The sequence below is a fragment of the Onychostruthus taczanowskii genome, unplaced genomic scaffold, assembly GCF_017590055.1.
Source record: "Onychostruthus taczanowskii isolate IOZ18803 unplaced genomic scaffold, ASM1759005v1 scaffold82, whole genome shotgun sequence".
NCBI classification, from domain to species: Eukaryota; Metazoa; Chordata; class Aves; order Passeriformes; family Passeridae; genus Onychostruthus; species Onychostruthus taczanowskii.
Window position 1 is genome coordinate 3,351,237 of NW_024506112.1, and position 12,866 is coordinate 3,364,102.

Consider the following 12,866-nt stretch of genomic DNA (forward strand, 5'->3'; position numbering starts at 1 on the left):
TCTTGAAAAATAAAATTAATGAAATGCTACTATGTGTTGTGTAAGAGGGTTATGGTCTGTAGTCATGCAGTCAGAGACCTGACAGGGGCAGTGACCAACAAGCATACACAAACCAGACTGAGGATAAAAAGTAGAGTCAAGTGTTAAAACTGAATGACAGCATGGCGTGGAAAGTCTTTATCTGACAGTGTTCAGACAGGGAAAAAAAAGGTAAAGTCCCAGTTTATATAAGTGGCAGTATTTTTTCTGGTGTCTACATAGATAATGTCATTTACAGTAGCTCAGGTTTGCCATTGTTTTTTGAATATTTTCTTTCTTTTTTTTCCACATGTGTCCAGGATTTTTTTTTCCTTTGGAGTTCTACTCCTGCAGTTTTATCCTTGCACGTGTTTGTAATATTCTGTCACATCATAATTTCCTTGCAGCAGCCAGCTTGCTATCACATACCATTATGGTTTCAGGTGAAAGAATAAGCAGCAGGAACAAACGAGTGTCTCACCACAAAAGTCTTGCAGGAAGGACCTAATTAGAAAACAGGGGAAAGTAGTAATAGAAGACATAGAAAGAACAGTCCCTTCCACCCCCCAACTTGGGCTAATGTAGATTAGTTCACCTTTTTAATTAAGAAAAGAAAGAAAGAGTTATCTGTAAAGCACTGTCCAATCTAAGCATTTTTGGTCAAAAAATTCAGGATTGTAGCCAAAAGAAATAAAGATGAAGTAATTAAAGTTAAATGGCAGTATGTCACTTAAATTATTTGATCATTACACAAGTAAAAAGAATTTTAAAAGAAATACTGTATTTTTCTCATGTCACCCACATTTGCTTTCTTGGCAATTTGGTTTATGCAAGTCAGGGACCTTGATCATGCAGATGATCCTTTCCCTCTCTGACTTGCATCATTTATACTAATGCAACTATTTAAACCAATAAAGTTGTGCAGAACATGAATGGGAGAAAGGACAGTTCAGGTATCCAGTTGCAAGACAAAACTAGAACCAAAAGTATAAATCTGATACTGCTGATCATAAAGCTAATACTAGCTGATTATCTGAGAAATGGGTGCATTTTTTAAGCCTAAATATTTTCTGATATATCTTTCTATTATGGCACAGCCTTTTCTCCTAACTTAGATTCTTGTTAACATTTTGTGACTTAATGATTTGTTTTAGGGCTTGGTGGATTAGGGGAAAAAACTTGAGGGAAAGGGATGCAAATGGCTTGGGAAAAGCAAATTGAAACCACTCTAAGTGCTACATTGTAAAGATTTAACAATCCCATACATTTAAAAGTTTGGTTGTTGACTTTGGGCATAGTTGAGCAACAGAAAGATTTGACAAGACTGTTTGTAGAGGGAATGTCAACAGTTACAGTAATTTGATAATCCACTTAAAACCCTTTTTTGCATAAAACGCCTTTGAGCAACTCAAGATAGAAAAATGGACTGTACTAATTCTTAGAGACAGTTGTGTTGAATTAGGCTAGAGAAAATTGTGAAGTAATAACTCATTCTGTAATAAATCTTACTGTACATTTTACAGGGAAAAAAATCTGTCTGGTTTCTTAGATTCTCATTCTGGCATCTTTAGATTGTATTACATGTACTTAAAAAAAGCTATAGAGCAGCATTGCCCTTTGTGAGCTGCAGAGAAGCATTTTTAAGCAGAAATGTGAATGCTGTCATTAAACTGTTCAATCACTGTTCTCTTAGGAATAGCAAATGTTTATTTAAAAAGGTCACAGAAAAAAAATTCAACACAGCTTCTGGGAGGCTTGGAAGCACATTAAGTGTGGGAGTTCGTAGAGCTGCTGAACTGCAAGGTAATAGTTGGATTGAGAACAAGATGCAGCAACATGCTGTGGGCTTGTTTTGACTGTAAATGATTTGGAGTTTGATGAGTATTCTTGTGTGCAAAATCTGTTCCTTAGCGACAGAGGACTAGTGAGAAGCGAGTTGGTGAAATGCACACGAAGCATTCTGAGTCAGGACTACACTTCCTGCTTGGGGATGCAGCAGAGTGTCACAGCAGTGCTGCCAGTGGGTAGGCAGCACCTTCCTCCTACACCTGGCACAGGATTCTTTGTGGCCCTGCACTAATGAGCTGAGTTAATCCTCTTGGGCAAAGAAGGCAGCACCAGGAGGTCCTAATTATAACACTCACCCAGGTCTGTTCTTCACTCAGCTGCCTGGGGCAGAGAAGCAGCCATGCAGGGTGAGCTCCAGCATGGGAGAGAGGGAGAGCAACAAACTCAGTTATGGCATCTCCTTTACAAGTCTGCCAGCACATGTAGTCCTGTCAAAGGCTGGCTCTTACAGCCTGCCACCTTCTGAGGTTCATTTGTACCTAACTTTTTGAGTATACCATAAGGCCAGACTTATCTTGGAGTGAGATTTGTTTCTGAATCTTCCTGCTTTTCTTTTGCTGTGTGTACAGGAGAAGCTGGTGATCTGTTTACTTAACAAAAACATTGTGTGGATAAGAGTTTTGTCATGTATTTGAAGTGAGAGACTGTGCAGCAGTTTTTAACAAACCAGAGATATTTGAATTTAAAGGATATATGACTTAGAATTTTTGTAAAATATTATCACACCATAATTTTCAGTAGAATTCTGCAAAATTCTGTCCAGGTAAGAAACTTGGCTTGTAACTATTTTTTTTGTGTTTTAACACTTGTTTCCAAACACTCACCAAACTCTACCTTTCTATTGTACTTTGCTTACATATTTTACATGTAGTCCATCAACATCAAGACACAGAGTTGAGCTTGACATGTGATTCTTACCTGAATTTATCTTTGTTTGTTGATTTAAGTTGCATGATAGTAATTTGAGGACCACATTCAGTGCATCTGATCCAGAATCAGTGAATCAATTTCATACAGATGAGTTAAATACAAAATCATGTATTTACATAAATTTTCTAGTAGAAAATACCAGAAGAGGATAAATAAAGCAGAATGCTTGAATATTCCAACCCAAATTACTTTTTATTCTCTGCTGATTTGGTACATGTAAGCACTGAGTCTAAATACCTGACTATATTGTTTCACTGTATTTTGATGTAGGACTTCCTTTTGTTGCAGCATTAGAGCTATGTTTGTTATGGCATCAAGGATCTGAGAAATTTCTTTTCTGTTTGTCCTTTTTTTTAATAGTTGTACCTTGACACACAGTCCTACCTTGAATTTAACTGTTTAATAGATTATAATTTCTCCCTTTTCAAAATGAAATCAACATGCCAGCAGCAAAACAGTTTTTTGACATCCTGATCCTGTCCAAGGTGGAAGCAATCACAGCAGTGAATTTATTCTGCAAAATACTTACTACTTTGGTAATAATTTAAGACCTGCCAAGAATTACCATTCCTTCAGCTCCATTCAGCAAACTTTCTGAAGTCCCTATATGCAACACTTAGAATCCTGGTTTTTATATATAGTATAAGGGGTATATAAAGTTCATGAATAGTATTAACAAGAATTGGAAGATTTAGAAACTTCTTTTTGCAGAGCTGTGGAACATTTTACAGTGGAAGATCATGTTATAAATGTGTACAGCTTTGGGTTTCATGCTGAATATGCTGCAAAATGATGAAAACTTTGTAGCTTGACCTGCACATATGATGGGGAGAGAGAGGAGGGATGGTGGTGGTGGAATAACAAGGAAAAGAGAAGATTTGCTTTGGGGCCATGAAGAAATTGAGGAGAGGGCATTTTGTTTTTCTTATATTGCAAAACTTAGATAGTCCCTCCTCCTTCCCCTCCAAGGTTTTGTTTCCATCCAGATTTTCCAGCTGATTCCAGTGGTAGCTCACATGGAAATTTCTCCTTTTGGAAGCTCTGGAGCTTAGTTTATTGACTGTTGTCTATTGCTTATTGCTTACTGCTGGGGAAGGAAGCAGTATTGATGATTACTGTAATAGAAGGCCTATTTTTCCTTTATTCCTACACTGTTGTGTCAAATCTGATTTGTTCTATAGGAGGAGTTCCATACAAAGATTATGATGTGTTATTTACAACCCTTCAGAACACTGCAGTCTTTTATAGATGCAGAGTAAATTTTTCTTTAGCCATACAAAAAAGTATCTGATAGTGGTATTAAATTTCAGCTATAGAAGTGTAGAGAACATGCTGTGTGGCAGACTGAGTGCAAGAACAGTTGCCACTGGGAACTAGCACCTCTCTTTGCTTTGTCCATTTTATTCCCCTTTTTGTTTTTAAGTAATCCAAGTAATTTATTTTCTGTATTTCAATTTCTTGATCAGTGACAGTAAGAGTAATTTACCTGTGTACGGACGAAGCTGTGTCAAGTGCTCAGAACCTCCCTCTCGCAAAACTCAGTGCATCTTCAAAATATTATTTATCAGCTCTAGCAGCTCTGCCTCAAACACTGAATTTCTTTACAAAGGTATTAGTGCCAGGTGGTTAATCCTTTTTGTTATAGGTGTTTTCACTTTCCTAGCTCTGTTGCACTAAAAATTGGCCCTCAGGCATCTCTCTAGATGAATTTGACAACACTGGAGGAATGGCTTTACTCTGTTTTAAAGCTTCATTTTATATGATTACTGTTCCGTTCGGGATTCGACGGTGGGGTTTGGTTTCATTTTTTTTTAATGTAACTCTTTGTTTTACAGATGAGGGCAGGAACGCAGTTGACCATGCAGGTGGTGCACATATTGTAGTAGACCATTTAAGGTCACTGTGCAGTAAAACAGATCCAGCCAGTGAGAAGCTCTTGACTGTCTTTTGTGGCATGCTGATGAACTATAGCAATGAGAATGGTAAACAACACCGAAAATTTGCTTTATGTCTACCAGGAGAAAAATCCCAACAAAAAAAGATAAAAAGTTAAAATCATCTGTAGGTTTACATTGTGGATGCTTAACATTAAGTTATTCTGAAGAGATCAGGGACCTAATTCACATATACAATTTTCTGTTTCAGTAAAATTATGTTCCCAAAAATACTAGATATATTCCTGACACAATTCCATATAACATAAATTGTGTGAAGTTTTAAGATCAGCGTCTGGAATTTACTTCTTTACCTAAAAGCAAAACATAAAAATGTATCACACAGATTTACAAATGCTAATTAGAAGGCTACACTAAGTCCTCTCTCAAATAGCATCAACATCATAACACTAATTTGTTGCAGACGTCAGTGTTGTTAATTATTTAAGGATACATATGCCAAACAGTTAATATTTTTTCTCCTTGTGAAATGTATATAAAACCATATGTTACATTGTTTTAAGATAAATAGGGAATAATTTATAGGTATGTTCAACACTGTTCTGTGTCTACAAATTATAAGTTTACGTTCATTATCCCATTAATTGGAGATGTTTAGGGACTGGGACAAAAACATGAGAGTATATTAAATGAGAAACCCTTGACCACTGACAGTAACACAACAGCATTCTACATTAGTAGTACAAACTAGTGCCTAGCTTGCTTCTGCACACAAGTGTTTTAATGTGCCAAAATATATTTACAGCATTCACACATTTTCACATTTTCAAAATGTGAAGAAAATTGGATACATTAGGAAGGCTACAGAGAAGCTGTTTTCCTGACTTGCAATGGCACAGATTACAAATACAGTTAGTAATTATATCATTTTCAGTCCTGCCCATTTCCTGAATTGCAGTGTTTCATTTTAGGAATAAATATCTTCTTTATTAGTTACTCACCATTTCCTGAGAGATAGCACTTGCTGTAACTCACTTTCCAATCCTATGTCCCCAAAACTTTTCTTCTTTTCAGGATGGTCCACAGGCTTTATTGTATACATTTTTAATCTGCTTTATCATCTCTTCTAGCATAGTTTCCATGTGTGTTTTCTGTGCCATATCTCTGGAGATCTCAGCTCTTTGTGTTACTCATCCAGCTCCAAATATAACTGTTGTATGTGTCTCATCTTTCGCTTGTTCTTACATTGAGTTTTTTCCTCCTCTTTTCTTTATATTATCTAAGAATTCTTGTTTACAGTACTTCTTCCATTCTTTTCTAGTTCCTTCATTTCATATAGTTTCCAGGAACTGTTTTGCTTGACCACTTTGCATGAGTATCACATTTACTATATTTCATAGTGTTAACTCACTACTTTTCTTTGTTACAATATTTGGAGCGAATTGATATTCTCACTTCTAAGCTACCAGAATGCTCTGTATTAATTAAGACTAATGAGCATACAGAAGAGTTGGTAGCTCAAGACAGACAAATCCAAAAGCAATGTGTAGAGATATTGTTATCAGTTTTGCTTCAGTGACCAAGCTCCCAGCAGATCTTCTCTAGGAAAACTAATTATGAGATAAATCTCCCAAACAAGCAGCTTCTGAACAGCTTAACTGTTAGGAACATTGAACAAATGACTCATTCCATCTAGTAAGAGAGCTTATTCTGATGCAATTAATAAAGCAGTTTGTGTGGTTCAGTGACAGCTAGGAGGATTCACTAGCTGCTCTCCTCTCTGCTAAAGGACATCTTTCATCTCACGCTATTCACAGGAGCCACTGAAGCAGTGTCAGAAGTGAGAAATGCAGGAGTATTCCTTTTGGATCAGGGTGCTCACCAGCCCCATGTTCTACCATCACATCAGGGAGGAGTGCTGGGAGTTGACCAAACCTCCACCTTACCCCACACACTTGGTTGTCTCCATGAGGAGGGGTTCCTTTTGCAGGAACCAGCTCATGTTTGGCCCAGCATTCGTGGGTAGACTGTGTAAGATTTGTGTCCTCTAGTTTCATTGTGAATTTGCTCACTGACTGGGGCAACCATTGAATTAAACCCCAAATGATATGACAAATCAATATTAAAAGAAAAAAGAAAAGTGATTTAGCGAACTAAATTTTTAGAAGAAAATCTATTGACCATACCTGTAGCATGTGAATGGAGAAATGGGTACTTGACCTGTCTTGCTAGTTTTAAGAGTCATGAGTACAATTGGACCGTAATTGTGAGCTGGTCTAAAAATATCACCTGTGGGCCATTGTGAATTTTCAGGACAGCAGTCAATGTCAACTAGGAGCCTGAGTCAACCACTTACTTCCATGCATTGCAGCAGCAGGTGAATAATAGTCTGACTAAATCCTTTGCTGACCTGTTAAACATCAAAACTGAGATTGCCCTGACAGTTAATTATGCTCACAACTTAGTGAATACAATTTTTGGGATTTACTTGCAAAGGTTTGATCCCAGCTACTTACAAAGAAGATAAAAAACTGCACTGGTTTTGTTGAAGGACGAGCAGTAAGGGATTGCAGCCTAGAGTTACAGATTTCTTTGTCCGTAGTTATGGAAACCAATTGGACAAAAATAAAAGAAAAAATATTAAGTAAAGAGGAAGTGTTTCAGTCTTTGAAACAGCACTTCTGCATTCTCTTTTCATGTTTCTATAATATTTTCCAGCTTGGCATGCTGTGTTAAAAAGTTACAGGTGGGGACTTGGAAGATTTCTTTAACTGCTCTTAATGACTTGCACTCTTTTAATTTGTACTAGCTATCCAGATAAGGACCATTACAGCACAGTTGGTTCTTAGTTGCATCTAATTATCTGTGAACACCCTAGTACTTTCTAATCATCAGCATTTTATGAGCAAAAGAGTATATAAATTGTCTTAGTTGATTCCAAACAGTTTGTCATTCCCCGTCATCTAATTGCCCTCTTTTTCCAATAGCTACTATTTCATTATTAGTAACTATCAACTGCCTTATTTTTTTAAACATGAGAGACTCAGTCTTGAGTACTTTAAGGGATTTATCACACATGAGTTTTACAAAAGAGGCAACTAAGGAGCAGCTACAAGTAAGACTTCCTTTTCCTAAACAGAGCAAATTAATGGAGCATCTTGTATCTCATCCTGATTCTGGACACTCAGCTTGCAATTGTAACTCCAGTCATAACATTGTTGTCTAAGCTTTAAAAATAAGATTCCTTTTACAACATTCTTGTGTCATCTGCTTGTGTTCAGGAATTATTTTTGCTTACTGTCTCTCAATTCTTTCTTTCCTTCCTTGGTATCTTATCATTTCAGTAGTAGCTACAATTGTTAAGACAACAAACTCAAACTTTGGCATTCCTTGCAGTTCTTTTAAGCTTAAAAAAAAGTGTTGATATTTAATTGCACTGCTAGAAATTAGAGGGTTTTATCTGATGGAAAACATCCCTTTGCCTTCAGCCCAGGTTATCTCAACCATCTTGTCATAATTGTATTTTACTACCCAAATTAAATCAGACACAAATAGCTCATCCCTGCTTTCAGTTATTAGCTTCTGTGTAGCCATTTATCTGCTTGAGAGCAAGAAGCAAAGCAGGCTTGGATAAAGAGGGGAAAACTAATAACTAATCTAATAAAACTAACAATCATATGCAAACACTCACGTAAGAGTTAGAAATATGAATGGTTATTCTGAAGATCCCATAATCCTGCGAGGCAAGACTATTTGCAAGTAAATGGGATCAATCCATAAGGTAACAAATTGTCTCTTGAGATCTCTAAAACAAACCAAGAAGGCTTTTTAAAGAAATGCAGAAATTATGGAAGAACTAGGCCAATTGGTTTATTAGATAGTCAAATTGGAGATCAGGAGTTAACTGGATACAGTATGCATGTGTGAAAATATACGTACATTTATATATGTGAGCATATATATGTAGATAAAAATAATCACCTTTATAGACTGCTGCCTCATTTCATTTCATGGCAAACTTCAGTCTGTCAAGATTGTCTTTCCTTCAGCACCTTCGTAAAATGTGTCATCCTGATGTTAAATCATATAACTGCTGAGCCTTTCTTATTCTCACAAAACTCTTAGCAACTGGAATGAATGTTGGGGTCTGATTGCACTGCTGACCATCTGCAGAAGTTATGTAAATATACAAGAAATGAAGGGGAGATTTATGGCACCATTATTATGGTCTGACAGCAATATTTCAGTAATGCTTCCTCCTAAGACTTACCTTTGCTAATTTTCATGCTTGTCATTTTGTTTCATTTACATCACAGCTAGAGATGCCTAGCATGCTCAAGACCTAAATATACCAAATTGCAAAGTAACCTAAAGTATGCAAAAGCAGATAAAAAGTATGTTCCTTACCACAGTGAAATACTCAATACAATCACTTTTATGTTCTGTCATGATTTAACATAGCTGCGGGGATTGCAAGCAGGTTTCTCTGGGGTATGAAATTATGCCATCAATTTGTACAAAACTACTTTTCCTTCAGTATTATCATCACAGTTATTGATGGGACACAAATGATGAGTTGTTTTCTGAAATTCTTTTCAAGATCATGAATTAGCCTAAATCAGCATTTTTAACTAAAATGCCCCCAATAAAGTTCTCAATTTGGGATATTCTCCTCAGATCTTACTATTTGGAGTTTCCATGTGTGTCACCGAAGGACATGGAGCCATTGAAATTCAAGTTTTAGGTAGGTAATTCTTTGTGCTGGCGCATGTATTGATTGCCTTTTATCTACCTGTATATGCATCTGTACAGCATCACTGTCAGTGCTTTTCACCCCAAAAGAACACACAGACATAGTGCAACACGTGATAGCAGTGTAAATTGTGGTTTTAAGTCATAAATTCAGGAGAGGCATTCAGTTTTTCATGCTTCCTGCTCTCTGTGCATAAAGTTCTGCTTAGGAAGTGGACAGAAGTGCTGTTTCATCCTGAAACACAACGTTGCCTGGCACCACAGCTTGCTTTAGTCCTGTGTCAGGCAACTGATTGTAGGATGGATGCATGTTTCCCCAAAATGGTCTCCTGCTCAAGCAGGGCATTTACACTTCCTGCAGTGAAAGGCCAAGATACACAGTTAGTCCAAGTTACCCAGTCTGAGGTTTTCCTAGGGCAGAGAGAGAACTGCTGGCAGTTCCTCCAGCTGAGACTGAACCACTTAGGTATTTTTAATTTATCTGAACTAAAAAGTGCTGTAGGTCTCCATACCAGTGAGATGCCTCATACTTTTCTCTTAAAATGCTTAACAGACTTTGCTAGAGAGAGAGCCTCCTGCTGGTGATAATGACAGATGTAAATGTCAGGTCCAGAATTTGTAAGGCAAGCCCAGGCTTAAGTATAAACATAGCAAATAGCTGCTGTTTATTAGCAGCCTTTTATTTTCAAAGGTCTTGCTTCCTGTGCAGCTTTGTGACTCACAGGGTTGCCCTTTGTCAAAGGAGAAAATTTATAAGTTTTAAATTAACGCTTACTGCTGTTAAGGCAATGTTTACCTTACTGTCAGTTCTTGTAATGCCCTTCTTATCACTGTAGATATTGCCTGTACTCAGGTGCCATCCTTCTACTCTGGGAAAATCAGACTGGTATAGAGTCTGGTATAATACCTGACTTTTGACCCAATACAATTGTTCTTTTTTAGCATATGGTTTTTTTCATTTTTTTAGTTTAGAAATTCTAGAGGTCCTTTAGTCAGTGCACTCCATGCTCTCTTGAACAATGATATATCTTTCTATCTGACTCTTAAGATTCCTATTTCCTTTCAAAGGTTATGTGGTTTTCCTCCATGATTTTTTTTATATTTTGTATTAAGAAAGAGACAGAAGAACTAAAAACCTGCTCAAAATGGAGAGTTTATGCTTCTGATGTTGGAATGAATTCCATAGAGATTGTCTCTTTATCACTTACAGTTGGATAAAGAGATTTTTAGAGTGACTAAAGATATAGTCTAGTAACAAAACAATTTCTTTCCAAATAATTTTCTATGGCATTTGTGGTTTGTGTCTTTGTTCTCCCACTCTCCATGACGACCAGTTTTCCTTCAGAATTTCTGTGTTTACAGGGGACAATCACAAACCAAGGACAAAAACAGATTATTTACCAGTAACTTGAGTTCTCCTACACAACAATTTTCTCTGTAGAACCATTCCATCTCCCTCTCTCCCCAGGTTTCCTATTGAAAGACAGATTTTTCCAGTCAGTTTGGAATGAAGTAGGAGGGTGTAGTAGTGACTCACACATCTGCCAGAGGTAAAATGGCATTCAATGCATGCGCTAGTACAATTTGTACTTACCTGAAATTTGACAACTTCAACAGCTCTTTGGTGTCTGACATGGCGTTCTCATAAATTTCACTAAAGACCATGAATCTGTGGAAGAGGTAATCCCTCCCCCCAAAAAGGGAAATTCAGTTACTGGTAAGTAATACAGTTTTATTAAAAATGTCAAGCCATAAGGATTCCTGCTCATCCCCAATAACCTATAATAACCATGCCATTTACTTACTTGGTATACCAAATTCATAATTATTATCAAAGTATTTTATACTGAATACAAATGAGCTAAACATTCTGAAATCTTTCATAATTTTCATTATATGAAAGTTTCAAAGAGATTTTTGAGAGCATGAGATGATTCTAAATTTACTAAACTTCAGATGTCATATGTTTTTATCTCCCTGTAAAATCTGCAATTTTTTATGGCTCTGAAGCCACAGATATAAGAACTCCAACTGATTTCAGTTGTGTAGAATGAATTCCTTAACAAGAAAACCACACTAAAAAAACTCCAACAATCAAACAAATGAAAAAAAACCAAACAAACAACAACAACAACAAAAACCCCACCCCAGAATTCCCCAGTAGGGCTTCACCAAAAGCTAAATTAAGTAATACAATTCTCTTGACATCACTGGGCTTTGGAACCTTTTCTTTTGAGTCTGTAACATGTAAACATAGTTGAAGTGCTTTAGAAACAAAGGAAAAAAAGATGCTTAGGAAAATTACTAAACAACATCTGGTGTGTTTATGTCTGCTTCATTCTATTCAACTGTGAAACAATGTTTTTCTTCTTTGCTATGTTATAGGTAAAATGTGTAAGAGGAAGTACTGTTATAAATAATCTTTTAAACCAATCATGTTTCTGCCTAACCATCAAAGCATCTTTCTATTTTCAGACACCTAGGAGCAATACTTTTCTTACTTGTAAATACTATAAACTTTCATCCTATGCAAGAAATTATCAGAATGGCTTCTAAGGACTTTTCTTAAACCTTCCATTTTTTGTCTTTATTAAACTTTCTTTTTTTCTCAAGCTCTTCATAATCTACATTGTGACTTCCTGTGTTTATAAAACTTTTCATGTTTATTTCAGTGCCAGTTTATATTCATTCTAATTTTAATTTTCCAGTTTTGGTCTTTAATTTTAGAAAGAGTATATAGAAAAAGCTCTCAGATAAATCACTGTTTCATTGACCTAGGTCAGGTCAATTTCAGTCAGGTAGTCTCAGTGAACCCAGAATCAAACCTGACATTTATTAGGAACCTGATAACCACAAAATTGTCAGTAGCTGCATAATTCACTATACCCTATGAACAGATCAGGAAGGAATATTTCTGGAAGTACATTCCATTGCCAGGGACAAGAATTATGAGTTTGTATCTCAAATCTGAACCAAGTCCTAGTCTGAAGAGTAGAGGAGTCAGGCAATTTAATGCTGCTTAGCCTAGAAGTTGCTTTGTGTGAAAAATGCTTTTTTGATTAAAAGAACAGTACTATGAAGAGAAATGCTAACTCACTGTTGTACTCTCTTTTTATGTAGATACCTTGCAGTCACAGCTTATCAATATGGGTGTTATTCCTACGTTAGTGAAATTGTTGGGCATTCATTGCCAAAATGCAGCTCTGACAGAAATGTGCCTTGTTGCATTTGGCAATTTAGCAGAACTCGGTAAGTCCACAATACTAATCTCAAATTTACATCCAGTTTTCTTAATGTTATGTCTTAGTTAAAGACTAACAAAAGCTCGTTCAAGTCCTTTTGAGTCCTTTTCAAGTACATTCAACAATAATAGACATGTAATTTTTGCTTATTTTCTCTAGAATATATAGTTGTCTCTTTTTC

At 36.3% G+C, this 12,866-nt stretch overlaps 1 protein-coding gene across 6 annotated transcripts in view; it reads left to right on the forward strand.

The window, feature by feature from the left end:
• RAP1GDS1 (Rap1 GTPase-GDP dissociation stimulator 1) overlaps nucleotides 1-12,866 on the forward strand; it is a 90,782-nt gene that overhangs the window by 60,165 nt on the left and 17,751 nt on the right. For 5 of the 6 annotated variants that reach the window (XM_041424543.1, XM_041424544.1, XM_041424545.1 and 2 more), the window contains 2 exons: nucleotides 4,632-4,778; nucleotides 12,564-12,692. In XM_041424543.1, coding sequence (XP_041280477.1) covers nucleotides 4,632-4,778; nucleotides 12,564-12,692 — 276 coding nt within the window. The remainder of the gene's footprint in view (nucleotides 1-4,631; nucleotides 4,779-12,563; nucleotides 12,693-12,866) is intronic. The other variant, XM_041424546.1, reaches the window with a different exon arrangement.